The 27,775-nt window shown below is 37.3% G+C and overlaps 1 protein-coding gene across 4 annotated transcripts; it reads right to left on the bottom strand.

Moving 5' to 3' along the window:
* Positions 1-305: 305 nt before the first annotated feature.
* Positions 306-27,559, bottom strand: LOC139970612 (claspin-like). Of its 4 annotated transcripts, none has more exons than XM_071976447.1 (29): positions 27,195-27,559; positions 26,148-26,265; positions 25,785-25,885; positions 24,623-24,770; positions 23,372-23,436; positions 22,111-22,267; positions 21,578-21,759; positions 20,818-20,902; positions 19,690-19,801; positions 17,876-18,580; positions 17,477-17,589; positions 16,943-17,199; positions 15,289-15,625; positions 14,163-14,375; positions 13,384-13,596; positions 11,741-11,940; positions 10,860-11,032; positions 10,195-10,319; positions 9,062-9,160; positions 8,315-8,410; positions 7,741-7,870; positions 7,082-7,378; positions 6,588-6,761; positions 5,553-5,671; positions 4,888-5,018; positions 4,515-4,626; positions 4,190-4,290; positions 3,485-3,652; positions 306-2,948 (listed from the first exon to the last, which is right to left on the bottom strand). In XM_071976447.1, exons 1-29 carry the CDS (start codon positions 27,252-27,254, stop codon positions 2,823-2,825), a joined length of 4,917 nt encoding a protein of 1,638 aa, XP_071832548.1. In that variant the 5' UTR covers positions 27,255-27,559; the 3' UTR covers positions 306-2,822. The 4 variants fall into 4 exon arrangements, with proteins under 4 accessions (XP_071832548.1, XP_071832549.1, XP_071832550.1 ...); XM_071976448.1 differs by having other exon boundaries at positions 25,785-25,873; positions 27,195-27,558; XM_071976449.1 differs by lacking the exon at positions 8,315-8,410.
* Positions 27,560-27,775: the final 216 nt, after the last annotated feature.

The raw sequence follows: 27,775 nt of genomic DNA on the forward strand, positions 1-27,775 counted from the left end.
TGTTGGCATCATTTGTCTTGATAAAGTTTGGATTTCAGGGGGAAGTCAAAAAATGTGTTTGAGGCCGCCCTCACTTCACAAAAGTGAAATGAATGCATTTGTCCACACCCCAATGCCCCGCCCCCACCTTAACCCATTCACTCCCACCTAACCAAACCCCAATTCTCACCTCACTCCCACCTTGAGCTGCATCTTCAATACCTATCATCTGGTTCTACTATATCGAACAAAGACATTAAATGCACATACAAACTTTTAGACTTAAGAACATAGCAGCACATTCAAGAAAACAACAGGCAAAACCATTTCATATTTTACATAATATATCTGTATTTAAAGCTTTTCAAAGAAGTTTACATCAAGTAAAACCTGGAAAAATACATCTTTTGATAATGAACAACCTAACAACAAAAACATCTTGAAGAATGAATAACATTTGATAAAAGAAAAAAAAATTAATGTTAAATATTTGTACTTTTCTCTTGTCATGCAAGGTCACACCCTAACACATGCACACAAAAATAACCTAAACATTGATAGTTAGATACAAGAAATACAAATCATTTAAATATTTGACATGCTCAATCTAATTACAATCCAAGAATTCTGACTGCAGAAATAGCAATAATTAAACCAAGCTAACAGCATTAGTGGCTTAATACAGTGGTTCCCAAACTTTGGAGCCGCTACCCAAAAATGGCATCTCCTCAGATCTCAGCCCTGGCCCTGTCCACCCTATGTCCTATCTATGTAAAAGGCTGCCCTTCAAAGCAGTTGATGTTATTTCCTTGTGCTGTGGTGTATTAGATGTTAGTAAGGCAGTCTTACACTACAGTACATCACAACATGTTACATGCTAGGGGTGACCAAAGGCCTACAAAGCCGAGTTGGTTATTCGGCTTATTGTAGTCTCCAAAAAGCTATCAATTGCAGCATTTCAATGATAAAAATATAAACAGGTCTTAAACAATGAATCTAGCTTAAGTTTCTACAATAATGATATTTTATGACAGCAACAGTACCCCCCTCCATCCCCTCCCAAAAAATCATTACCCCCATCCTCCCCCCTCCCAAATCCAAGGTTGGGAACCACTGGTTTAATACAACCAAATCGCAACTGCCAAGTCTCGTCTGGTCAGGTGGATAAACTTAACAATAATAAATGAAAACAAATTTCTTTCTTGTGAGGGCATCAATCCTTTGGAAGGCTTCTGAGATATCTTTAGCAAGAAATGATATAGCAGGACACCACAATGCACAGGGATTCAAGGCATGCCGATAGTGTCAATGGTACTGACAAAGGATAGCCTGGAATTTTACTTTTCCACAAGAAGTATACTTCTTTACTTAATCTGATAAAGTAGAAAGACTGTTAATTATATTTTTCAAAGGTAGATGACAATTGTCAATTAATTACTTCATGATACATAATTTGTATAAATATTTATTGGAGGGGGGGGGGGCTGAGTACACAACAACATTCACGTTTATAGATTAACATGGATTTTACATAGAATTGAGGGTCTTTGAACAATAGAACAGTTAGTCACAGTTCTTGGAGCTTGAACTTGTATCATTTATTATTAATGTTAAACTGAAATATGGAAAAGAGAGTCCACAGAATCATCACCATAAGACACATACTAATCTCTGGATTCTTTGATTCGGCTAAAAGTTCTTTATGTTACCATTCTTAGAAGACACAAGAACATTGTAACACTCCCACATTGATCAAAAGTTGAACACCGTTGGCTGTATTCTTGATGTGAGGCAGCAAAATTAATGTATGGCTATGCGAAAAAAAGGGAATGAATTTACGGATTTAGCCATGATCCAGTATCTGATTGATATTAATGTATTTGCCTTTCAAAGGCACAGAAGATGGTGACATGAGCTCATCGTTCAGGGCTGAATCGCTACGGTAAGATCATTATTTTATAAATCTTAAATAATGGATGCAATATTATTTGGTCAGTTTAGTAAAACAAATAAACTAGGCAGACGATGCAGTTAAATTCCAATCAACTAATTTCAAATCGATTGCAACATATGTTACTGTCCAGAGATAACAAGCATAATGTTTGCACACAGAATGTGTGGACTTTCTGAGGAGATGACTGACTGTATTAATATGCTAAGCTTGTTTTTGACTTATAAGTCTAAATTCAAAGGAAATTGATTCTACCCCCTGCACTGGTGATAAGATTCCATAGAAATTCTTACATTTCAAGTTTTTCTTCGACACTAATTACATTAGCACTGCCACAGACAAGGATCTAGGGATGTGGGGTTGGGGGAGATAAGTGCTCACCCCACCCCCAACCCTTTTCAACACCACACAAAAAGTTAAAAAGTAGGTATTACCACAACTGTGCATTTAAACCTACAGTAAGGCCTACTATATAGCCTATATATGCGTCAGAATGCTCCTTTTCACCCCTAAAATATTAAGTCTTTCGTGCGTGGAGGATCACAAGGCCCTTTACATGGGAATCAGCTTCAATGACCTCAGGTGCGCACCCCCTCCTTTTTAAAAACACTTGGCTCCGTTCCTGCATTAACATGATTTTTCTTCTGTTTTATATCATCAAAGTGCTGCACTATGATGTCATGGATCATGCCTGTCTCCTCACAGCAAAGTAAAGAAGGTAAATGGTGACAAAACGACCAGTCTTGTTCGTTCAAGTTCTCGTTACGTAATATGACTACCTCCTCCCCCTCCTCCTCTTAGATCCACATCTCATCCAGTCTTTCAATCTTATTCATCAATGAAATGAGGGATGTGTGAGCCTTTCGATGAAGATGGTTATTAATCTTCCTCTCTAGAAGTGGTTAAAGATACTTCCAGATGAGGTCTGACTCACACTCCTCTCCAGTTTGGGTTTTTTACTTTGCGGTCCCTCCGTGTGTTGGCCAGAAGTTCCCTGCACACTGATGGATCGCTTCACCTGATGTTAAAAGAATGAAAACATAATACTAATTCAATTAGTGCTCGGAGAAGACCTGTGTAAGAGTAAGACACTTGAGCATTTGCACTGATCTGACGACAACAAACAACTAAGGCAAATAAAGTAAGGGTTTTGTGCAAAGTCTTTTCAAATAAATCATTTGGGGGGAAACAGTCACATTGGAATTGTTTGCTCAAACAAGAGGAGAGATTAACAATTACTCTTCTGTGCCTCTTGGAAAGTACCAGTGGAAATACTTTTATGAAAACTGCCAGACATATTTTAATTTTCCCCGTAAAAAGAGGAATGCAATTATTGCATAAAAGTAATAACAACACCTTTTGTTTTGCATCAAACAGCCAAAGGTTTCACAAGTATTAAGAATAACATGATTTTAGAAAGAAAGAAACAAACTGAAACATTACATATGATAAATCCTTGTAATCAAATGAAATGGAAACTAATAAAAGAAAAAAAAATGACAAACTTTACTTTACAAGGTTACTTCCTTGATAAGATTCTTTACGCAAACTTACCTTTGATGGCTGGGTCAGCTTTTCTGTCTCCATATTTGTTTGCGACAGACTTTGGAAGATGAATCCTCTGTTATTTTTGGGGCGAGTGATATTGGCTAAAGGTTTGACGACTGAAGCTAGTTTCTCTAATTCTTGTTTCTTTCGCTTGAGGAAGGAGCCATGTTTGTGCTGGAAAAAAGGAAACAAATTTCATGCCAAAGATAAAATATTAATCACAGAATCCTTTTCAGCTATGGTCGCATCATTTACTCCAGATGCATATCACCAAATTAGACAAATTCATAGGTTTGCCATAACAAAAAAATTGCTATGAGGATGTGGTTTTGGCCTACGGGTGCCAGAAAATTTCCAGCATTTTTATTATTGCTATCAACTTCAGTCACTGGATTATCCCTTTTGAATGCACTACTGATGAATAAACCTTCACAAGAATCAAATTGCTTATGTATACAAATCAGTGAAGTCAAAACTGAGACTAAAAAAGTATAAAAGAAAACAACTGCTGATTATTATTATATTATTATTATTATAAAGCTGAGACTAAGCAAAAATTTGTGTTTTTTGAGGGATAAGGTTTTTTTTTCTAAAATTCTTTAAATTCATGTAGTATGGGCATAAATAACTTGATAGTCACTGAAATCCTTGATTTAATTGCGAATTTGATTTACAGGATGCTTTTGTCGTGAGAAAAGTGGGTAACCTTACCATTTTTAAAGGTTTAGGGCTGTTGAATTCCTTCTTCTCTTTGACCTTTTCTACCGGTTCAGGAGGCTCGTTGGATGCAGTTCCTGAGGATGACAACGAACCTGCCGAGGGATTAAGATAAAAAAAAAGTATTAACAATTTTAAAAGAACAATTGTTTATCAACAACATCAACCAAACCAGGTGACAGTACCAAGTTTCTGGAATATGAATTACACAACAAGATGAATATAGGGTCAAAATTAATTTGTTCAAAATTTAATAGGGACAACAAAAAAAATACTAATGCAGATCATAGATAATAAACACGCTTTTGGGATACACTACCTTTGCTGTTATTCCTGGACACAATTTTCATAGAAAGAGGAAACTGACTATCTTCATCTTCCACGACTGGAGGAGGCTCCTCAGGAGCTTCTTTCTGCCCTGTTTCTTTATCCTAACGAGGTAGAGGAATAAAAGAGACGGTGATAAATTTTCCGAATAAGAGAGAAAGAAACAAAAACATTTAGAACATTAAGAGCAAACAAGGTGCAGCCACTCAACGCGAGTATAATTATTACATTTTCTCATCACTTTTTCTTATAACAATCATATACAAAGTTACCAACTAAGGGCTTGGGTATTATGGATTATAGTATGCTGACCATTGGTTGGGTATTATGGGTTTATTCATAACATGGTGAAGACGGTTACCCACCTGTTCCTTTAGCCATTGCTCTCTCTGGTATCGATGCAACCTCCACTGTGTGTCTAGGTCATCTTCTTCTGCCCCTTCATCTTCAGAATCACCATTCCCTCCTCCTCCACCTCCATCCATCTCCATCTCATCTACAAGATAAAGGTTAAAGATGAGAAATTTTTGAAACTGTAACTGTCAACAATTTTATATGAATACGCTCCATACAAGGCATAGATGGGATACCGAATTTCACTGTGGCTTGCACAATCATTTCCATGCACACAACTAGTAAACTATATATTTAAAATACTACTAATGGTTAACCAAATAATACCATAAACAAGTATTAATTTAATTCCTATCAATAGTGACAGGTAGACCGCGATGGGAGACATTCAATTACCCCCCAAAAAAACCCAAAACCTGTCCAATTTTTCTTCATATCAAAAAAGCAACAATCAGTCCAAACCATTGCAATATAAAATGTAAACATGCAAACACACACAAACGCAGAGTGGAACATGAAACGGCACCAAAAGTGGGATTTCACCCAATTTTTAAAGTTCATTGTTCTTCCGTCTTAGCTTGTAACTTGAGGCTACCTTTGGTCAGTTTTGTATTTATTATTAAAATAATTATTATCTTTTTACAAAAATGGAGGAGAAAACTATCACATCCTGTACCTAGATGCTTCCATCTGAATCTCCGGACTCTGCTCTTTTCAGAGTGAAGGTCTCCATCTCGGAGATACATCTCCTTAAACAGACGTAATCTTCGGGCATCTTCATCATCTGTGGCTTTCCTGTAAAAGGAGGGGGGAGGGGAGGGGGGAGAGGAAGAAATCAATGCATCTTTAAACAGCTTTAAACTTTAAACATCAAGTTACAAAAAGTATGAGCATAGAGAGGATATTATCGCGTGTGTGAGTGTAAGCTACATAGTTCGTTTGGAGATTGACTTTAAAATGGTAGAATGGGTTCGAACATACAAAGGCAGGCTTAAAAGTGTGAGAGTGGTTCCTATTTATACCCATTTTAATCTGTGCATCTTAACATTTAGATATCAAGAAAGGCAAGCTTAGGGAGGATACACCTTACTGGATGAGCTTGAGGGGTGCTGGATTGGTGTCAGAGATATAAGAGGGTGGGTTGAACGAGAGCTTAAAGGTACAATGATGGGCAAACAGGTGTTAGGTTGGTCCAGAAATTGTATTGAGTTTACATAACACATGTAAAACTGTGTAAAATCTTACAACAGTGTCAGGGTTAGATTACATATTATTTCCTCATAAAACCCAATTCTGAATGTCTCTCTGTACTATCCTCACTTGACTCAAGTTTTACTTTGTATTTACAATTTTCAGATCCAAGATTAAAATTTCAAAATTTTCCATGTCACCATTCCCCCCCCCCACCCAATAGAAATCAAAATACCAAAGTCATTGTCATTTTTGCGCCTTGAGCACCCCGCAGGGCGGATATGTGCGCATTATAAATCGCTATTATTATTATTATGATTATTGTTCTGTTTTTTTTATTTCCTTATTCCAACTGTTCTCTGTCTCTAATCTTTCCTAATCTCCATACTCCTGCCAATCTGTAACAGCTGCACAATATATCCTTCTACCTTCCTTCTACCTCTTCTATACATTTCCACCCCCCATTCCCTTGTCACTCAAACAAGTCGTATTTCATTTCGCCTGCCCTGCGACTACTCACATGTGGATTTCGTTGACCTGCTCTCGTAATTCTTCCGTATCTTTAAACTGTTCCTCTACTTCTCTGTCCAGCTCCAACTCGTCTGGCTCTTCCTCCGCATCGTAATCTTCATCACTGTCCGCATCACTCCCGGACAGTTCCGCCTCTTGCTCAAAAAACTTCTTTTTAGCAAACCTGAGGAAAAAAAAAAAAAACAACCATAGGTGTAATCCTCTCAACATAAATCATACCTTTGGGGATAATCACAGCCTAAGAATGGTGGTATCTCTCCCCCCCCTCTCCCTACCCTCCCCCAAAAGAGAGAATTTTTTACTTATCTTTGTCCTAGTCTTTGTCTGACAAACTAATTTAGGTTAAAATAAGTACTTACTTTTTGGTTTTGTCATTATTCATCAATTTTCGGATGTTAAACACCTTTCATTTCCATTTCAAATATTTTAATATAATTATTCCGGAATGATACACCCAGATTTAAATGTGGCAGTATAACGTACTTGCTGTAAGTTTTTCCTTTGAAGGCATTTCTGTTGACCTCTAATTCGTCGTTGCTGTCGTACGCGAGGAGCGATCCATCCTCTTCCTCCTTCTGTTTCGTGACCGGTTTCTTCTTCCTCGTCAGGATGATGGGTTCATCGTCACTGCTCTCTCCATCTTCTTCTTGTTTGTCCTCCCGTAATTCCTCCTTGAGGGTTTCTTGATCAAATACGAGACTAAAAGATGATTCGCTGTCTTTATCGCTCGACTCTTTGGATTTTTGCATCGACTTGTCAATCTTGTCTTCCTCCAGTTGACTAAACAAACAGAGAAGAACAAAGTTTATTTGAGTGACACATTTTTTTTTAATTTTACTGTTTTTAATTTATTTTCTGAGAGAGAAATGGAAAAAATTGTTGTGAATATCAGTTTCTCCTACATTGTAGGGTTTGCTGATATATAGGTCATAGGATGAGCAGGTACCCTGACACAGGTTTAAGATCGGGAGAGGGGGAGTAAGGGGTAGAGTCAGTTGTTGGAATTGCTACCTGCGGTGGTAACATGCCTATGTTATAATCATTCCCATGAAAATGTTTTACAGGGTCACAGACTCTGTCCCTCCCCCCTCGGATTGGGACCCAACTGAGACAAGGAAATCTGGCTTCAAAAGGAATCCTACCTTGAGAAATTACCGGAACAGAGACCAATCAATTCACTGACATTATCCTGGGATTTCATCTGAGAGAATAATCCTTTTCTGAAGCTGGTTTGGGATTGCAATACTCGAGGTGTTCCCTCTTTGTCCTCTCCTGCAATATCGAAAAAATATGACTTTTTACGATGAATTTTATTGATCTCTCGTCTTTTTAACCTTGACCTTAAACTGGAGTGACGACTCTAAGAACATGGTCGGCCACTCTGCTGGCTTGTGGATGTGGTCTGCAAGAACTGTCCCAACCTTGTTGAATCTTCTTCTGTAATACTTGATGACTTAAAAGAAGTGATGAAAATTAATAAAGTTGTTTTTAGAGCACCCTTGGCTTTAATTTTGAACGGTAATAACATATTAACTTTAATTCGAAATTTCATTGTTCCTTGATGGTTTGCAGTCTCTGAGTACCTACATGTAAACTGCATTACGTAAAGATTACATTAAGTACATTACAACTTCAATGCACTTGTGATCACGGGTGAACGTACAATGGAGTAAAACCTCTATGACGAAAAGACAGAATCGAATTTTATAGACTTACGATCTTCCTTAAACTGTCCAGAGCAGAGGCCCAACAATTCGTTCATGTTTCCCTGAGTGTTATTTGCATTTTTATTAACTTTTGGTGAGTCTGTGTCTGAGAGGCAAAAAAAAACAAAAAACAAACACAAATTAATGCATGATTTGACAACAAGACTTTTCAGGACGCCCACTGCAAAGTAACGTACAAAGTGAGACGAACAAGAAACTCTGGCTTTTTGTCATAATTTTACTTCAAAATGAGAATATTTAAACTTATCAGGCTCTGTAAAAAGTGGTTAAAATGCACAAAAATAGCACAGGGGTACTTGTAGGAAATTTCACACAGAGTCTTCACTAAAAGTATCTTATGATAAAAATATGTTCTAGAATTTATCAGAGAAAAAATGACCAATACAGTTAATTTTTTGGACTTGGTGAATGGCTGCAATCATTTTCAATCTGAGCAAATACTGAGGCTGTATTTTTGTAAAGTGCATCATTTTTACTAACCATGTTACATAAATGTACGTCAGATTTCTGTTGGCTGTAATTGCAAATGGGGTTCTGGGCAGCAGCATCAACCATATCCTTTCATGCATTTACATACATATATCACATCACTTGCAAAACCAACTTACAATTTTTAAAATATTTATTTTACCAACAACTACTTGAAATTTGACGATGTCAAGGTAATAAACGGCATTGTTGTACGATTCCAGTATCGCACAAATGTCAAAAATTGACCAGAAAATGATATTCTTACCATCCTGCTTAGAGAAACGTCCTGAACAGAGTCCTAACAGCTCGTCCATGTTACCCTGTGAGGCATTCTCATTATGAAAGACTTTACCAGACCTGGCATCTATGACATGAATCATAACATAAAGAGAGAAAGAGATAGAAGCAGTTAACATCTTTATCTCATAGAAACAGCCCACATAGGTAAATGGAGCAGAAGTACTCATAATTAGATCACTCCTAACATCGGATATGGCCTATTATCATTTGTACCGTCTGGTAACAAAGTATATTCTAGGCTTAAAATATCTCAAGTTGATTTGTGGAGTATTTTCACTGGCTATTGTTACTGCAAGGTATACATTACAGGTCATAGTTCAGGTCAAAGTCAAGTTTCAGGTCATAGTTTATCAAGAACTGCAACTGTAGCTAAAGAGCTTAAAATTCCCAAACTCAGTTTCTATGCACACAACACCTTCAATAACCTTTTATAACACACTGAAACTCACAAAATTCAAAAATGCTACACAAAATCTGAAAACTACTCATACTGTCCATACGATTGTTTGAAGTATGATTGTAGAGTTCAGTGTAGAGTGGTACTAGCATTAACAAATTTTTTCCAACTAGTTGGGCTATCTTTCAAAGTAGGCTATATCCATGTTAATTATCTGAAAAACTTGTGAGAAGTATAACAATTTTCATTATTTATATGTTTACTTTTGCAACATTACAATTATGTGGGAAAAGTTTCAAAGCTTTTTCTAAACACTTTCTAACTCATTTCTACTTAGTCCTTAACAGACACAATTTCTCCCCCTCCCACCCCCCCCCCAACAAAGGGGGAAGAAAAGAAGGAATAAATAACAACAACAAAAAACACAAGACTGGAAATTTCACATATTTATCTACAGAAAGCCTTCTCACAACTGATTGCCCCCCCCCCCCAAAAAAAGAACAATCTTCAACAATATCAAATTTTTAAATCTGACTCAATACATGTTAAATAATATCTTTCCTTGGTCTATCAGATCCCAATTGTCTTTTAAATCATGGTTACCAGTCTATTTCTTAAAGTTCCTGTGCAAATATCAGACCAATGACGAGTCAAAATGTTCTCTGCTTTCTCACTGATATAAATAACCGTGAAATTATTACCGTCTTGGTTGAACTGTCCAGAGCATAGGCCGAGGAGTTCATCCATATTTCCGTCGGAGGCATTTTCTGTTTGGAATATTTTCCTGGGGCCAGGTCTTTTTGCTGAACTTTTCAGTTTCAAAAACCTGCAACGAAACATTTTGATAAAATGATAGAAAAGATGGTACGTCCTTCCAAAGAACGCATTCTTCAAACTAAATCAATAAATCAATAAAACAAACAAAGAAAACAAACAATACCATTAAACGTAATTAATTCTTTATACAGTTTCAAGTCTTATCAAGAGACATGTGTATCAAACAGTTGCTAACAAGTTGATGTACCAGAATATTTGCAAAGAAAACCTGTCCCCCCCCCCATTTTTATCACAATTAACTAAACACAAAGAAGACAATTCAAGAATATTTTGTAACAAGTAATGGTTTCCTTTGGCTTGACTCAGACTTAGCTTGAGGAACACTGTGTAATAGTAGCAGAGTATCCAGCACAACTCAAGGTCACACGTATGTGCACAACTTCACTTACAGAATTCCAGGAATGAGTACGTGAAGAAAATTGTCTGCATGATTTGACCTGTTTTGCTGTTTTCTTTTCTTCTTTTTTCCTTCATTTTATTTTTCTGAGGTTTCTTAAGAACTCAAAACTAAGAGAGTGCATTGTTTTACCCGTTGCCATCCAAGAATTGGGTCTGAGTTTCATCTTCGTCAAATGAAAATCTGAAGTTCTGCGTCTCTGTCTCTCGTTGAGAATCGGGCATCATCAAAGAGGGCGTGTCCATCTGGAATAAATCTTGTGAGTCTTCCACCGGTAGAGATAGCTCTGGAAACTTTGAAGTGCTCTGAGACAAAAGAAAGAAGACAAGTTTTTTAGAAACTCAGCAAAAACAGAATGTGTAGGATAGGAGAAAAAATAACTTAAAAATATAACAATTAGCAATTCAAACTAGAGAATAATTTGGTTAATATTTCAAAAATATTGAGATAATCCCAGGAACCTTGGATAGGAACCAACCCTGACTGATTGGGCAAAGCTAATTTTGAAGGTTGTCTGGTTCTTTTCGAGACAACCAAATTTCAGTTCGGACGATCAAAATCAGATTTTGTGGTTGTCTGGTGGATGACTAGTTGTTAACATCATTTTAATAAATAACAAATAATAAAAAAATTATTAGTTGGTATTACCCTCTCACCACACGGATGTACTGAAATAAAACAAAAAATAGTAGGCCTATGATCCAACTGCTCTAATACCTGCTCTATTCACAAAACCTACATATCTCTCTCCTCCCATGTACCTATTGGTCTTTATCTTTTACTATTTTGCAATATTTTTTCTGACAACCAAATTTGCTGTTCGAACAACCAAAAAGGAAGCCCTGGTTGTCATAGTGACGACCAGATAAAATTCTTAATAATTTGCCCTGAATTTGGATACCTTTACAAGACAGTGAACTTTGAGATGTTATTGACTCATGGAAGTCATTCATCTTTCCAGAACACATCGATGTTAAATCACAGATATTGCTTCAAATTCAATACTTGTTTACCTTTGCTGAGCCGTGTTCAAGGCTAATCTTGGCTTTAGAGAACGGCGTGAAGTTTTCTTTAGATTTAAGGTCATCGCTGTCGTCTAGAGACTCACGTCTCGGCTGGTACGGAGGAATGGTGGCTGGAAACATTTCAAAACTGTTATCGAGGCTGGTTACGCTATTGTTATCAGCCTCAGAAGTCTTACTGGTTACTGAATCTGCGAAGAAATGCATATAAACGTCATGATGAATCGGTGCAACGGCTATCACTGCACAGTTACATAGAGAGCCATGCTGGGCCCCTGAGATAACAAAGTTACTAGGACGGTCCCTATTTTTGAAGTCTTTGTGTTTCACCTATAAAGTAGACTGCAAAATGAAAACACATTTTTCTTTATCCAATGTGTTCCCAGGACCACTAATTGACCCCAATAGTAGGGCTGTTGCCCTCCGAACCCTACCCCCCCCCCACCCTTTTGTCAGGCCTGTCACAACACATTCAACATGCAGACCTTTATTTTAAATGTAAATATGGTCTTGTTTTTTTACAAGACTTATTTTTGAGTCGCTTTATGTTATACACAAAGCACAGGTCAGTCTGTTCAGCATGAAAATAATTTCCTTCGGATATTTTAATTATCCAAGCAATCAAATATCCCAATCTAAGAAATAGAAACAAAATTGTGATTGAAATCATTAAAAGCAATGTTCAACTTTGTTATTCAATGTAAACTATTGACAGTTGAAGCCCAAATTCATGCGCAACTCCACCTGTTAACTCAGACCCAATATTTAAACTATACAAGCAGCAGGTTGTTGCTCACTTCTAAACTTACTGTGTTTCAATTCTTCATCAAATTCGCTTAATTAAAAACCGCAAATGCTATGAAATATTTCTGCTTGCCTCAAGAGGTACCATATAGGTTCCAATAAATAACAAAAGCCACCTATTCCTGTGTGCAAAGTGAACTTAATGAACTACATCTACTGTGAGTTTGCTGTTGGTCTATTATAGGGGTTTCTTAATGAGCACCTCACTGGCTAAGTCCACTCAGCCTCTAAATTCAAATGGCCTGTAAAAGAGATCTGCTCACAATCTTGCAGTTATCAGGTAGGTATGCAGGCCCTTAAAGACCCTGGGCTTGAACACTCTAATGACCAGTGGTTCACAAGTAGTACAATATAGATATAGTGAGATATGGTTCTTGTAATGCTCAAACTAAATTCAAATTTTTCTTCTTCCAATCCCTTCTAGGCTTGAAAACACACTCCTAGCAACATAATGGACCAGTCCACTTCCCACTGGTTTATAGTTTCCAGCGTAACAACTAATTACATCATCAAGGTCATAGGTCATCTCAATCTGAAACACACCCTGTATATTATATTACATTACATTGTACTCCAGTCACCTACATCTTAGCTGTCGCAGAGAGCACAATATATTTATTGACCGGTATAGAGTAGTATTCCCTTTTGCACCAGCTTTGGAACATTTAAATCTTCTCTCTCTCTGGGCATTGTTCTGACCAGTCTCAGTATGGCCCTCGTAGAAAATTGAGAAGCCCTGGCCTATAGTGTCAGATTTCTGCTTTGAACACTAAATAGATGTGAAATAAATGCAAATCAACCAGAAACCAGACCATAGCAGTTTTACTCACCTTGCCTTCCTAAGTGCTCCTTTAGGTTAAAGGTCGTTTGTTTATCGTCGGAGGTCAAATCGTTATTTTTGAGGTCGTCGGTGAGGGACGATGTAGAATCAAACAAATCCAGGGTTTTACCGACACCGGGGAAGTAATGGGTGACTGAGCTTGAATCTGATTTCTTTACGCTGCTTGTCTTGGATGAGGAGGAGGAGGATAATGTCGATGTGTCTGAAAATAAAACCAAAGGAATTGCAATAGAAGAAGATCATGTGAGGATTGGAATGTTGGGGGGGGGGGTGTCCTGTAACTTTTCATAAACATTTCAGGATTTCATCAAAACTTAAAAAATGTAAATTTGGTTTTTCTTACTCAAAAATATTTGTGTCTGTATTCATATACAGTTGACGTGGGGTGAAATACTTCTTTAATAACTTGTGTTTTTGTCAGGTTTTTTGACATTTTTGCAAAGTGAAATGTAAGCAAAGAAAACAAAACGCAAAAGTGAATGTGTCTGTTTGCATGGGTGAGTGGGTCAGGGGCTGAGGGAGTGGGTGGGTATGGGGTAGTCATCATGTAATGTCAAAGAGGAGAAAGGGCTGGGATACGGAAAACAAAGTGCAATGCTATCCCACATTCACTCCTCCAAAAGACATACTCAGTCTGGCCTCGTAGAAAGTTGAGAAGCCCTGGCCTATAGTGTCAGATATCTGCTTTGCAAAGTAAATAGATGTGAAATAAATGTACTAGATGTGACAAATGAAATCCAGAAACCAGACCATAGCAGTTTTACTCACCTTGCCTTCCTAAGTGTTCTTTAAGGTTAAAGGTCGTTTGTTTATCTTCAGAGGTCAGGTCGTTATTTTTGAGGTCGTCGGTGAGGGACGATGTAGAATCAAACAAATCCATGGTTTTACCGACATCGGGGAAGTAATGGGTGACTGAGCTTGAATCTGATTTCTTTACGCTGCTTGTCTTGGATGAGGAGGAGGAGGATAATGTCGATGTCTCTGAAAATAAAACCAAAGGAAAAGAGTACATGACACTTTCTAATATAACGAAAAGAGGTGGCAATCCACAAAGTTGCACACCTTGATTATTGCACGCATTGATTTATGGTCCACAGGATAGCATATTTATAATTCACAACCTTCATTCGTTAACTCCTCACTGAACAAAACAGCATATGGCCTTTCCTCAGTGGCCTTTGATAATAATTAGCTTGTGAAGGTGGTACATCTATTCAACAATTGTCCTTGTAATCGTAGCAAAAAGTCATGTTTTCACTTCATTTGAACTTTTATTTTTCACCCCTGTAAACAAGTGCACTTTCCTACCAACGTTAAAAGAACGTATGGTATCTCACTGCAAATTGTTATGTCTAATTAAATGTTCCATGGTCCAAGTTTCAAACATTTCATCCAAAATTAAGAAAAGTAAATTTGGTTTTTCTAACTCCTTACTTCTAACTCTCACTCAAAAAAATATTTGTGTCTGTATTTTCATATACAGTTGACATTGGATGAAATACTTCTTTAAATAACTTGTATTTTTGCCAGGGGTTTTGACATTTTTGGAGAGTGAAATGTAAGCAAAGCACAAAAAAAAAGCAAAGTGAAGGTGTCTGTATGCATGGGTGAGTGGATCAGGGGGTGGGGGATGGAGAGGGGGTAGTCACCATGTTATAATCAAAGTAGAGAAAGGGCAGGTATACGGAAAACAAAGTGTATCACTATCCCACAATTACTCCCTCCCCCATTAAGACATAATATAAGACAACTCAGTTCAAACTGTACCAATCAGCCAATGAATATTTCAAAGTTTCTAATGATAAACTTGAGTTAGGAAAGCAAAAAAAAAAAGTGATTCTTTTTGATATTTAAACTAAATTAATTAAATTAAATACAAAACCATCCAACTCACCTTGATGAATGTCTGGTATCTTAACAGTTTCCTTTGGAGCCTGCTGGATGATCTTGATCTGTGACATGATTTCTGATGTTTCCTGGAAATCACCATCATCATCCTCATCGTCTTCATCGTCTGATAACAGAATCCGTCTCTTAGAATTTGTCTTGGTCTTTCTACTCTGCGGAGAAATTTCATCGCAGCTGTCTTCGTTTCCATCGGAGGGTTTAGGAGTCGTTTTCTTCTGAGAATTTGATTCCACCTTCTCCACATGATCGTCTGCAACCTCCCCTTCGCTGTCCTCATCATCATCATCATCTTCGGCTTCATCGTCTGCAAACATATGTTTCTCCTTCGGGAGGTAAGAAATTTATAATATGATTCATTAAGATTTCCCCTGAGGAAATCCTAAAATCCTCTCAGCAAAACTAGTCAACGGCGTTGGTTCTCATTAAGTTATTTATGAAAAAAATGAGAAGAATTGCCTTGCTTAGTGGTGATCATGTGGATAAGTGTTGCTTCTATTATGTAAAGTAAAAGGCTTAGAACTGACATGTGTGAGTTGTAGAAGATGATTTAAATGGTGGTGATGAGCTTGACCAATATGTCTGAAATAGACTGTCAACACAGTAGAAAACAACCGGCCAAGAAAAAACCACTAATTTAGCTACTCATTTATGTATATTGTTTTTTATGAAGGAGATGTGTGACCCTGGGGTCACTGAAGCTGAGTCCCATGCAGGGGAGTCTAGGGGCCCTTTCCCAAAAGAGAAATTAAGTTTATATGTCAAATGGTGCATTCTGATGCATTTTAAGAATTTTTATAAAATGAGGTCTGAAACTAGCTCTAAACACAAGCTTTGCTAGTAAATACTAATGTTTTGTGTGACGTGGGGGGGGGGGGGTGATTCACTTAAAGTTTAAGGAGAGGTCTAATTCTTTTCTGGCTAAAATTTAAAATAAAAACCTGGCTGATCCATTTCTTCAGTCTGACGATGGGATTTTGGGGCATGACCCTGCAGCCCCCACCCCCCTTCTTTGGCCTCCACCCCCTTCAATGTCATAAATTCCCTTCAAATCTTGAAACTTAAATTTATCTACCCATCTAAAAATCCAGGATATTGTGAAAACTTTATAATGTGAGTTAAAGTCAAAGCCAACAATGCTTTAGTTGTTGACATGTTTTTATGCTTTAACAATAGTTTAGTGTCGTCCCAAGAAAACAAGGTTAAATTTTAGGTGTGAAAGGTGCATTCAGAGGCATATTAAGCTATAATTAGGTCTACACACATGATTGTGCTAATAACTTTTGTCGGTATGTGTGGGGTTGAAAGGGGAGGAGGGTGTACACTCTCATACCCCTCCCCCCCCCCCGATCCACACCTGAGTAATAGTAATGGGGTTGAAGATTGTTGTTACCATGGACTGCTAAGCCAAACTCAACTGGCTTATACTGACTTTTGGACTTTCAGACTAAAGAAGATAAATTGCTCAAATAACTTGAATAAGACTGGTAAGAAGAGGAATACAACTTAATGAAAGTTGATGAAACTTAATGAAAATTAATACAATAATGAAAGTACCAACTAAAAATAGGAAACAATTGGGTAATACATAACCACCGACAAACAAAAATGAAACGATTAACACATAGAAAAGACAATCTTACCCTGACAATCTCATCGTCGGGATTAAAATCTTCATCGTCTTCTTCACTGTCAACCTCTGCTCCCATCCGATACTCTTCATCACTCATATCTCCATCTGATAATTCTGCCTCTTCTTCCTCCTCCTCCTCTTCTCCTTCTCCTCCACCCATCTCCTCATTGTCTATGTTGTAAGCCATCTGCCTCTTCTCTCTCTCTTGTTGTCTTCTTTCTTTCATCCTCTGTTGCAAGGTTTCTTTCAAATGCAGCAATTTAGCACCTTGACAACAAAGACAAAGAAATGTAGTTAACATGACATGACATATTTCAAATTTGGACATGAAAAAAAAAATGTATTTACATTGCATACATTCATTACAAAAATTATTAATGTTATTACAAATTTAGTTTTTTAACAAATTATTAATATCTTTATCATTAACACTGAATATAAAACTGCTACACACTCTGACCAGCTTTTCACTATACCAGATTACAAAATTCCCTGCATCCTCTCCAAAGTTTATGCAAATTAGATCAGCGGTTTTACGACTTACCCGGCACTTTTAATTTTGGGTTAATTTCCTGTTCCTCTGGTTCCAGGATGATAGATATATGTTCCTGCTTTAAATCCTCTTTGCCGTCCTCATTCGTTGCCTTCTTAACAATGCTGAAAAGAAATTATTAGAATTTCCGTTGTCAAAATAATGAGGAAAAGTTTTGCAAACCCATATAAGAAGTCTGTTATACTTGAAATTTGACTCCACTCTCAATCAAAACAAGTCATTTAATGACTTCAGGTAACGAGATTCAAGTGATTTCAAGGAATCAATTTTACAACTTTTTTTGGAATAAATGTTCACAGCCAGAAATTCAAACCTGTGAAATGATATCCCCTCCCCTCCCCCACCTGCCCTTCTTTTCCCCACAGCGTGCTCTCAGTTCATTGCCCTTACCTCAATTGAACCTCTTGCTGGGTCTTACGACCTCTTGATTTCTTGGTGGAGTGTCTGGCGAACCTCTCCATCAGGTTCTCGACGCCTGCCGGTATCTCCGTCTTGGGGGTTTCCTCCTCCAAACATATCACCCTCTCTGATTCTCCAGAGAGTTTAGGAGTAATATTCTTAAATTTGTCTAGACTAGCCTGAAGTAACCTCATTGCTGTGGACTGTCTCTTTGCAGATGATGCAGGCGTACCCTTCACAAGACATCTATCTCCATCTCCTGGTGAAGTCTCTAACAATCCCTCTGTGTTCTTAATACTATCCAGGTCTCCAACTTTTGGGTCATTTGCAACTTTTGCCTCTGTTTGAACCGTTTCTCCTTCGGGAGAGAGGTCACCAGATTTTTGTCCGACTAACGAGACACTTTCATCTATTAATGATTCATTTTCAGTCTTAGATCCGATGGTACCGGTCTCTCCTTTTGCTTCACCGACCTCACCTACAGATGATGACTTTATAGAATCTGTCCTAGCGATATGTTCTGTTGCCATGGTTACTGTCTGACTACCTAAGCTATCACAGATATTGATATTCTTGGTCGAGAGGTCATCCGGTAATCCGATTGTCTTCTCCGTCTCGGATGAGAAGGGATCTGGAAGATCGGCAGCATCGTTCTCTTTCTCCATAGGTTCCAGTTTTTTCTCTACAGTCGAAGTCCTGTAGAATATGAGATGATCAGTGTACTTGAGGAAAATACAAATTTTGGTGTTTTCAGTTTTATTCACACTCTACATTTGTTATTGAAGAATGTATGCACTGTTTTTTTTTTTCTGGGGGGGAGGGGGGCCTTCTCCAGTGGTCACAACCAGGGTCCATATGTGCCACCCCATGGTGTTTTTTGTTAATAAAAGGACAATGCCATCTCATTGTAGATACATTCCATAAGGTAAAACTGAAGTTCCCCAGAAGACTTTATAAGAGTTGCTAGCAAAGGAACATACACATGGGAAATATTGGATTAACAATCAGCTCATGACATGTCAAAAGTATTGAGCTCCTGATAACTTATCAAATTCTCTTAGGGCAGGTAAAGGGGCAAGGCTAGACTTCACGTATGAGTCAAAATATGAATAAAGATATTAATTATGTTCAGAAAAGCATAGATTACAGGTTAATGTTAATTCCTTCAGGTATACACTCAATGGATCAAGTCCAACATTCGGACTGCGTTGAGTCGTGACACTAACTGTTAAAGCAGCTCTTTAGTCTAGAGTCATTGTTCTATCTATTTCTATAATCAGCTCTCTGAATCTATTGATACATCAAAGATACATCAAAGGCTCAACTGAATTGACAGTATGTTATATTACCATCATAAAGTCATGTACACCTCCTTACTGTGCACATTTGAACTATAAATTGCTTATTAGCTTGATCACCCATGTAAACCCCCTCCCCCCTCTCCCTCACACCATTAAAAAAGAAAAACAGACAACCATATGTATGATATAGCAAAAATGTTACCCTGCTTATTGTCAGAATAAACCATTCGATTAATTCGTCTCAACACAGGCTATCAATTCCCTCACAAAGCAGTCAGAACAAATTTAAACTTGTGATTTAAGACGGTATGTTAAAAATCAGCTTGTGTCAGATTGTTTGTAAGATATGAAAACATGCCATGTCCATGCCACTTGAAATCATCTGTCTACCTAGTCTGCCAGAAGGGGAAGACAATCCACAATTGTCTTTTAAGTGCACATTCTACATGTAAATGAAAAACTAAACAAACCAAAGAAAGATAAAAATACAAAACATGGACAAACCTCGACAGCCCTCTCAACGGCTTCAGGGGTCTGGCAGATGGCGGCCTCTTATTGAAGAAGTCGTCCACTGTCAGTTGCTTCGGTTTGTGATACGGCAGACGTAATGCAGATTCTGCAACAACAAAAAAGGGGGGGGGGGAGATCTCATCAAATTCTTATCCAAGTTAAACTGTTTCCCACACAATTACAAATTGTTCCTTAAACAGATGAAGGAATTGAATGAGACAAACGGTTATTCGGACAGAACGTCTTTTGTTTTAAAAAAACTAATAAAGAAAAAACTCTTCTGACAATTTTAAGAGATGTATAAATAGATTTATCATTCATAGTTAATTCTTTGTTTGCAGTTGCCATCTGAATTTTTTTTGCTGTTAGATGAGCTTCAACAGAAACTATCTTTCAGTGTGCTTCACTTTTTTCAGTTACGTTCACTGGCTGGCATCTCTCTCTTTCTCATTTTCCTTAAAAAGGTGGAGGAAGGGAGGTAGGGTTTGTTTACAAACTCACAGTATAATTATTCACTGTGTCCTTCCTAATAGTTGAATAGCAATGACACTCACAACAAGCAAAGTCATCACATATTGGATAAAGGTTCTTGAACAAGAGCAATTTCTGTACCCTCTACTTGATGGAGACGGGGAGGGGGAGGGGGAGGGAGTGTGAGGGAGGGAGGGGGATGGGTGGTATTATGCCTTGAGACTTCATTTTACGATGGATCACGATGGCAACACTGGCACAGGTCTTTTTCTTCCCTGGTTACGATAGACGATCAGTTTACTCAAAAGTATGGACAAGATATTCGGCTATTAACCAATCAACTTCGGGGTGGTTTTTCAGCCAGTTTATGGATTTCTGGCATTTTTTTGAGGTCCAAAAGTAATGTGCACACTTTTTAAGACAATGACTTCAAATTCAAGCCATGAATGCTATTGATTAGACAAAGTCTTAAAAATAACTGCTAATTCAATCCAATATCCGATACAAAATGGAGGAAGGGAAGTAGGGCAGATGGTTGGGTTTAGGGAGGACAACAGGGAGGACAATGGTTGGGTTGAGGAAGGACAACAGGGGAACATGGTATCACAACCACTCTTTTGAAACCCTTATATAGTGTAATACACAGCTAACCTCTAATTAGTCTCTGACTTTCACTGTGTATTTTCTGTATTGCTTCCTTCTTGAGCCTTCTCGGCTTTGGTGTTCTACTTCCATGCTGAAAAAAAATGAAACACAAAAATGAATTTATTACAAATTTTGTCTTTCAACTTGAGCCATCTAAAGCATTAGCAGAAATAAAGACAATAGGCAAGTGTCAAAATGTCATTTATTATTTGTCATATTTATTCTCAAAAAAGATAAATTTATGGAAATCTTGAAAGCTTCTGGACATAAGCCTTATCAGTACATAACAAGAAAAATGCTTTCCGCTATTTTTATAACCAAGCTTAGCCAAGGAACTATTCCAGGAATACACCATATAACAGTTTTCTTTTGTATAGATAACGTGAAAGTCAATATCACGTGATATTTTTCCAAAATTAATTTTTTGGGAAAAATGTCTTTCTCCTTGAGGTATAACAAAAAGTTCACTGCAATGACTTCCATATGCATCAAACATAAAAAGCTTTCAAAAAGTTTTTCTTGTTTATTTACAAACACAGATCATGCAATAAATGGTGAAATTGGTGTCACTAACAACAAATGAAAAGAACTTTAACACCCTGGAAGCTATATTGATAAACGATTGTATCTAAGCAAAATATAACACTTTGATATTGTCTAAATGATCTGTTGTAGCATAAATTTCATGCTCTTGCTTTAACATTCTTTCACAAAAATATCCATAAATTTCCATAATCATGAGAACACTGATTAAATGATCACAAACCTTATGAGGAGATTTAGCTCTTTCAGAAGCATCTGGCCTATCTGCATCTTGATTCTGGTCACTGAGATCGTCTTTCTCTGGGACCAATCTCTTAGATGAAGTTTCTCCATCACTACCAGACCCTCGTTCTGAATCACTTCCAATCTCCTCTAGGAGACTCTTCTTCTTTCTCTTATCATCAGCTGTAAACAAAGAGTCATTATTTTCCCTTTGTTTTTGCTGTGTTGAATCTTTAATAACCTGACATATGCTTGTTTTGCTGAGAAATTGAGTTTACAATGCTTTTACATTTTGACCTCTGCTGATCTCAGTTGCCTTTAAAAATTACACTAAAAACAATGAAGTCCCCCTCCCCCCCCCTCCTACCCACAACACAGGCTATCAAATACAAAATGTGAGATCCACCCAAGGTTCCATTCTTCAGATATGTTTACATGCAAGACGTCACACAAACACACATACGCACACCCAAACACACGTCATTATGATTGTCAAGGTTTATGATTGCCATGACAACCAAACATGACATCTACCTTTCTTATCACCCTCATCGTTGTCGTCATCTTCGTCATCGTCGCTGACGATGGTTGCCCTGACTCTTTTCTGTTTCTTCTTTCTCTTCTCCTGCTCGTTCTCAGATTCTGAATCAGCATCGAATAAATCTGACTTGAACAGTTGCTCCGAGTGTTCCTGTTTAGAGAGATCATGTTTAATTATCGTGAGGGGTATTCACACAGAGGCTACAATAAAAAAAACACTTAAACATTTAAAAAAAACCATGGAGGCTGCATTTAAAGCTGCAATCAAACTTTCAATGACCTCGAGGCCTGATGAAAGTAACAAAACTTCAACGCAATATACATACTGTGGCTTGGTAAAAGTTTTTTCATTTGTGTACACAAAAGTACACAAATGACAAAAATTTGACCAAGTTCATCATTCTAGTCTCCTTTGAAAACCTAACATACAGCCCCTTTAAGCAACAGAATAGCCTATTCTGTTGCGGTGATTCACCGAGAATGTAGTAAGCAGCGGGACCAAACACAGATCTACATATGTACTTGTGTTTAACCTATGATATCAACATTAGTCACAGCTAATAAGATTGCATCAGAATCCTACCTAGGATCTGAAGCAACAAATGAAGCAACATAATCTGTGAGAAACTCATTTCGTTTAAATTGATAATTTTTTCACCAGAGCAGCTTTCAAAAGGATCATGATTCATTCGAGCAGACAGTCGGCTTAGAGAACCTTCTAGATCCAACAGCAGCACCAATGCTATCTAGTGATAATTATCACCTTCTTGATCATGGTACAAACCATTTGGTAATAGTTGGATAATTTGATTGGGAACTGTCTAATTTGGATGGCATTTACATAGGCAGGTACTTCACACTTTGATATTGCTTCTTTGGGTGTTAACCACAAACGTTGGTGCAGTCTCTGACACATTAAATCAAAACTGGCACAAACGCCAAATTTGGCTCACTTTGAGGTAAAAATTGGTAATAATAATGCTGGTTGGGTAAGTATTACTTGTAGGGCAATCACTTTAACAACAAGTAAAGAGAGCATAATTAGTTCATATTTCCATCTTTTTTAGACATGAGCTTTGCTACTGGTACAAACTTTATAGAACAATCACCAATGTGGCTTAAAATTAGATTAAAAGAAATCAAAAGAGTCAAAAAGTTATTCCAGTGAGCAGATCTTGCAGATTTTATTCTATCAGTAGTACTATCAGTTGAAGGAAATGTTCAGTAAACCTACAGACATATATTTTATTCTTACCTTAAGTTTTACATCAATGTCAGGTTCTTTCTTGCCACTCTCTTGAACTTCTTTATAAGGTGTCACTTTAAAAAAAACACAAAACCATCAGGTATTATTTTCAACAAATTAGAACAGAAAACAGGAATGAAGATGAATATATGATGATACATCAGAATTTCTCCGAGCTTCAACAATCTGGGATTTCTCTATCAACCACTAGATTTTAAGCCAAGGTTTACAACTTGTCAACATCTGAATCCAAACAAGCCATAAATGTTCTATTTGTTAAGCTTAGCCCAAATGTACCACATGGTTATATTGTTTGGGCTAAGATTTGAATCTGATTCTAAACTAATATTGCTTTCATAACTCCCCCCCCCAACCCACAATAAAACAAAAAGCACATATTAACCCAGTCTTTCAGAGCAGCACTTGGGATCTTCGTATGTGATATTCCTAAATTCTTTTTTATGAATATTTACCAAAAATCAACTAATATTGAGAGTAGTTCAGACGAAGGAACTGATATCATCACTGGTTCAGATTTAAATGATTATTCCAGACATCTCGCAACTATTAATGGGGAATATCTTGAAAACTGTCATAGCTGCAGAACCATTTCTTGCTTCTGTCTTGTTGTTCTTCTTTCTTCCTTTGGTTTGAATATCACATGTTAACACTAAATATCTACCTAAGTCATCCTTAAAACTAAAGGCACAGTATGATGACATCAGATCACAAGTTTTTAAACAAAGTATTTTAAATAAACTATTTAAACAAAATAAAATTGACATTTCAGCTGTCCTCTCGAGATGATGAACTTTGTTCTTAGTGGGCAATAATTAATGGAAGAAGCATTTCCTTCGAGAAGATATTCCTATTACCATGTTTATTGATACTTTGCATACTAAATATGAATATTTGTCGTAGTTGGCAGCCACGATGCATGCTTGGGAGCACACAGTACTACTAAATTAGTCTGGTTTCTTTCAGCATGTTTGAAGAGAATCAACTGAAAGTTAGGCCAAAAAGTACCTCTTGGACTTCTTCCACCCTATGTACAATTCATCACAAATTTATTGATGTATGTATGATACAAGAAATTGATTCCAGTAGTGATGAAAATGGAAAGAAATGCAGGAAATATTCTGTTCAAACAATGTCAAATGATTTTTGTCCTTCCTTCTACATTATCTATGATTTTGTTATGTTATGTCAACATTCTCTTTACGTTGAAATTCACTCTTTGCTGAACACTGCGTAACATACCTTTATCATCATCATCGTCATCATCATCGTCACTGAGCAATGCTGCCCTCCCTGTTGAGCGTTTGATGAAGACATCCTCCATGTCAGATTCACTGTCAGTCTCTTCATCATATATTCCGTTGCTAGGTGTCAACAATTTGGTCTGAACCTGAGGAAAAGCAAGGAATTTTAAGATAAACTAATACATACAGTAGAGGTGGGGGATGGGGGAGGGGGGATTCCAAATGTTATGGATACACTGAAATACTGGTGTGTAACACTTATTTTACAAGTAGAATACGACTGTGGCAAATGAGAGTGTTATAAGATTTGAAGGTTGTTGTGTAAGTTCCTTGTCAGTAAGAGAAGTTTGCAAGCTCTTTGCCAACATGCCAAGTAAGGAATCAACCAAATATCACAAGAAAAATGTTCAGGAGCCAAATTGATAAACCACTGATTTGATTACAATTTAGAGGTCCTGCACGTTTGAGATGTGCAGCACGACTAACTTCTCAACATTAGGTAAATGGTTTTGTAGTTGATCAAAATTGGGTGGAGTTACTGAACAAATATTCAAATTTTCAAACACATCAAGATATAAGTGATGAAATTATGGAAGAATACACATGAATTTTTTCTTCCCTTTCATTAATTGAAATAAGAATGTAACAATGTTAGTGATTTTTATAATGAATTTCCAGAATGGGTAGTAACAGCTTGGACAGGGTAGTACTTTTTTTGGCTGGTCCACAAAATTCCGATCACTAAACATAACACTCTTTAGGAACCAATAAAGGCCAAGTCAAACATTTGGCTAATATGCATAATGAATAATCATATAGTTAAAGGTCAACCAAACAGTCAACATACGATACAACAGAGGAGCCTGGAGGTATTTGAAGGATATTGTACTCTTTAAGCTTTTCCTACGAGCTCTGCTGAGAAACAGATTTAAAAGGCTTATTCAGAATAAATGCATGTAACAAGTGCAATGATAGACTTAACAGGCAGTCCAGGCTCTTAAAGGTCTGCTGGGATTTTGCAAGATAGAGAGACGGAGGGTGCTCATTCCTGAAAGATATCATTTCAGGGCCATGTAGATAGGTGCTGTAGATAGGGCATGTAGGTAGATGCTTTCATCCAATTCATAATAGACAAAAAAATTAATATCAGCTTTTCTCACCTTGCTACTGCTGTCTTCGTCTAAGAGAGCATCTTTCCCAGTCTTTATCTCTGATGGTTCCGACTCAGCTGCTGGGTTTGGTTGATTATCTTTTGTTGAATCTGTGGAAAAAGGAGAAAAGTGTTTTTTTCTTTCCATGTCTCAATTATCATCAGCTTTACAGCGATTTTTTTTATTTTCACACATGAAGTGCTACGTTTTTATTGACACAGCTGTTTAAAAAAAAAAAAAAGAAAGATGAAGTTATTGTTTATTTCACTAGTATTGACACCACATGAAACAAAGGCATCTGAATGTAACTTATGTGGTAACATGCAGTGAGCATTCAATATCAGGAAGTATTGATTGGATGATAAAACTTACCTGGTTCAGTTATTACTCCAATGTCGCTCTCTTCGTTAGCATCCATGTTATTATATGTGAGTGATTGTTCCAGAGGGCTTCCACTAACTTGATCCTGGGCCTTAGGATCTAGTTTCAGCTGTGAATGACCAAAAAAATAGTTTTATACTTTTGCTTGCCTTGTTAACTTATTTAATAATGATGACATTACAAAGCCTGCGTGCATACTTTATCCATACATACAAGGCTAATGACAAGCTACAAAATGCATCAAAGTTGATTTAAGTCGTAAAACTAACGTTGCAATTTAAAAAGCCTTATGAGAAGACAGAAGGGAGTAATTGCATACTACTGTACCCTGGCATCTCACGAACAACACCTTGTCAATGTTAGTCTAGGTTAGGCAAAACTTTTTAGTAACTTAAAATTAAACAAGGGTTGGCCATCCTAACAATTGATGCAACAAGTCGGGCAGTGTGCTGTTCTCTTAACTCTTATTCTTTACTTTTCTTTTAGAACATTGACATATAGCCTAGGCTAAGTACTAAAGTTTGTACTAGGCCTTATACAGTAATGAAAGTTGACGATCATGATATAAGCTAAGTTTCCAAAGTGTGATCGCAGAACTCTTTCTTTCTTTACAATGCTTACAATTTTGCATGCTGTGTTATTTGCTTTTCATGAGAAAAACAGTCTTGACCCTATTATTACTGTTACTCTGTAGTGTAACATTCAGCCACACTACAACAATCACAACATTAGGTGTAGGCCTAGGCTAAAAAAAGGAAAAAGCTTGGCTATGGCCAAAATCTAGATTTCCTTAGGCCTAGGCTATAGCAAGTTTTACCTAACTTAAGCCTTAAAGGTTAGCCTAAGTTGGACTAGCTAGTACTAGGCTTAGTACTTTTAGTATTACTAAGGCCTATCCTATAACATTGAAACCAAACGTTTAACCTAAAACGGATCGCCAGAGACGTCAGGATGATGCCTACGTATGACTAGGCGAGGTCCTGGTATAAAATGATAGGAATAGGCTAACTTAGCCTACCCTAGTTAGGACTAACTTACCAGTTCTTTTGGCCCTATGACACTAGCTTTTGGATTTATAATACTTTGAATCCCTATCATCTCCACAGCGCATTTGCCCAAGAAAGGGCAAAACTAACTTTATTTGATGACTGACTTAGATCAGCATCTTCAGTTTACCCCTAAAATGGTGCTGTTCTTGCACACAATGTTTAGACAAAGATCTACTCTTCACCAAGATATAAAATCCCACCAACGACACAAGGAATCAGAACTGTGTTGATAATTGCAATGCAGAGTCTGTAATATACAGTACGACAGTGTACTGTATCTTGTACTGCGTAATTGTAAGCCTAGCATAGTTAGTTCGACACCGACTGTAGCTAGTTGTTGTTCGTGTTTTCGCGCCGTCCATCTGATGACCTTCCGCGGTATAGAGGGAAACAACGTTTTATGGCAGGCGCTTTGGGACTTAATTGCATGTCATTTTGTATCACCATTGCCGCTCGTGTAGAAGTTTCAGAAAAAACATTGGGTACAACAGAATGCATTAATGCTAACCCTCCTTGGAGACGTTGGGAGACCCTTAAAAAAAATCATCATTCTAGAAGGGTGAACCTTTT

This window comes from Apostichopus japonicus, chromosome 8 (genome assembly GCF_037975245.1).
Source record: "Apostichopus japonicus isolate 1M-3 chromosome 8, ASM3797524v1, whole genome shotgun sequence".
Lineage (NCBI taxonomy): Eukaryota > Metazoa > Echinodermata > Holothuroidea > Aspidochirotida > Stichopodidae > Apostichopus > Apostichopus japonicus.

Bases quoted from the DNA above. Each gene is read 5' to 3' on its own strand.
- LOC139970612 (XM_071976447.1), bottom strand. From the start codon at position 27,254: ATGATAGGGATTCAAAGTATTATAAATCCAAAAGCTAGTGTCATAGGG. The intron at 26,266-27,194 runs GTAAGTTAGTCC...GGTCATTCACAG, and splicing joins TCATAGGGCCAAAAGAACTG to CTGAAACTAGATCCTAAGGC. The intron at 3,653-4,189 runs GTAAGGTTACCC...CCTTTTTTCCAG, and splicing joins GCCCTAAACCTTTAAAAATG to CACAAACATGGCTCCTTCCT.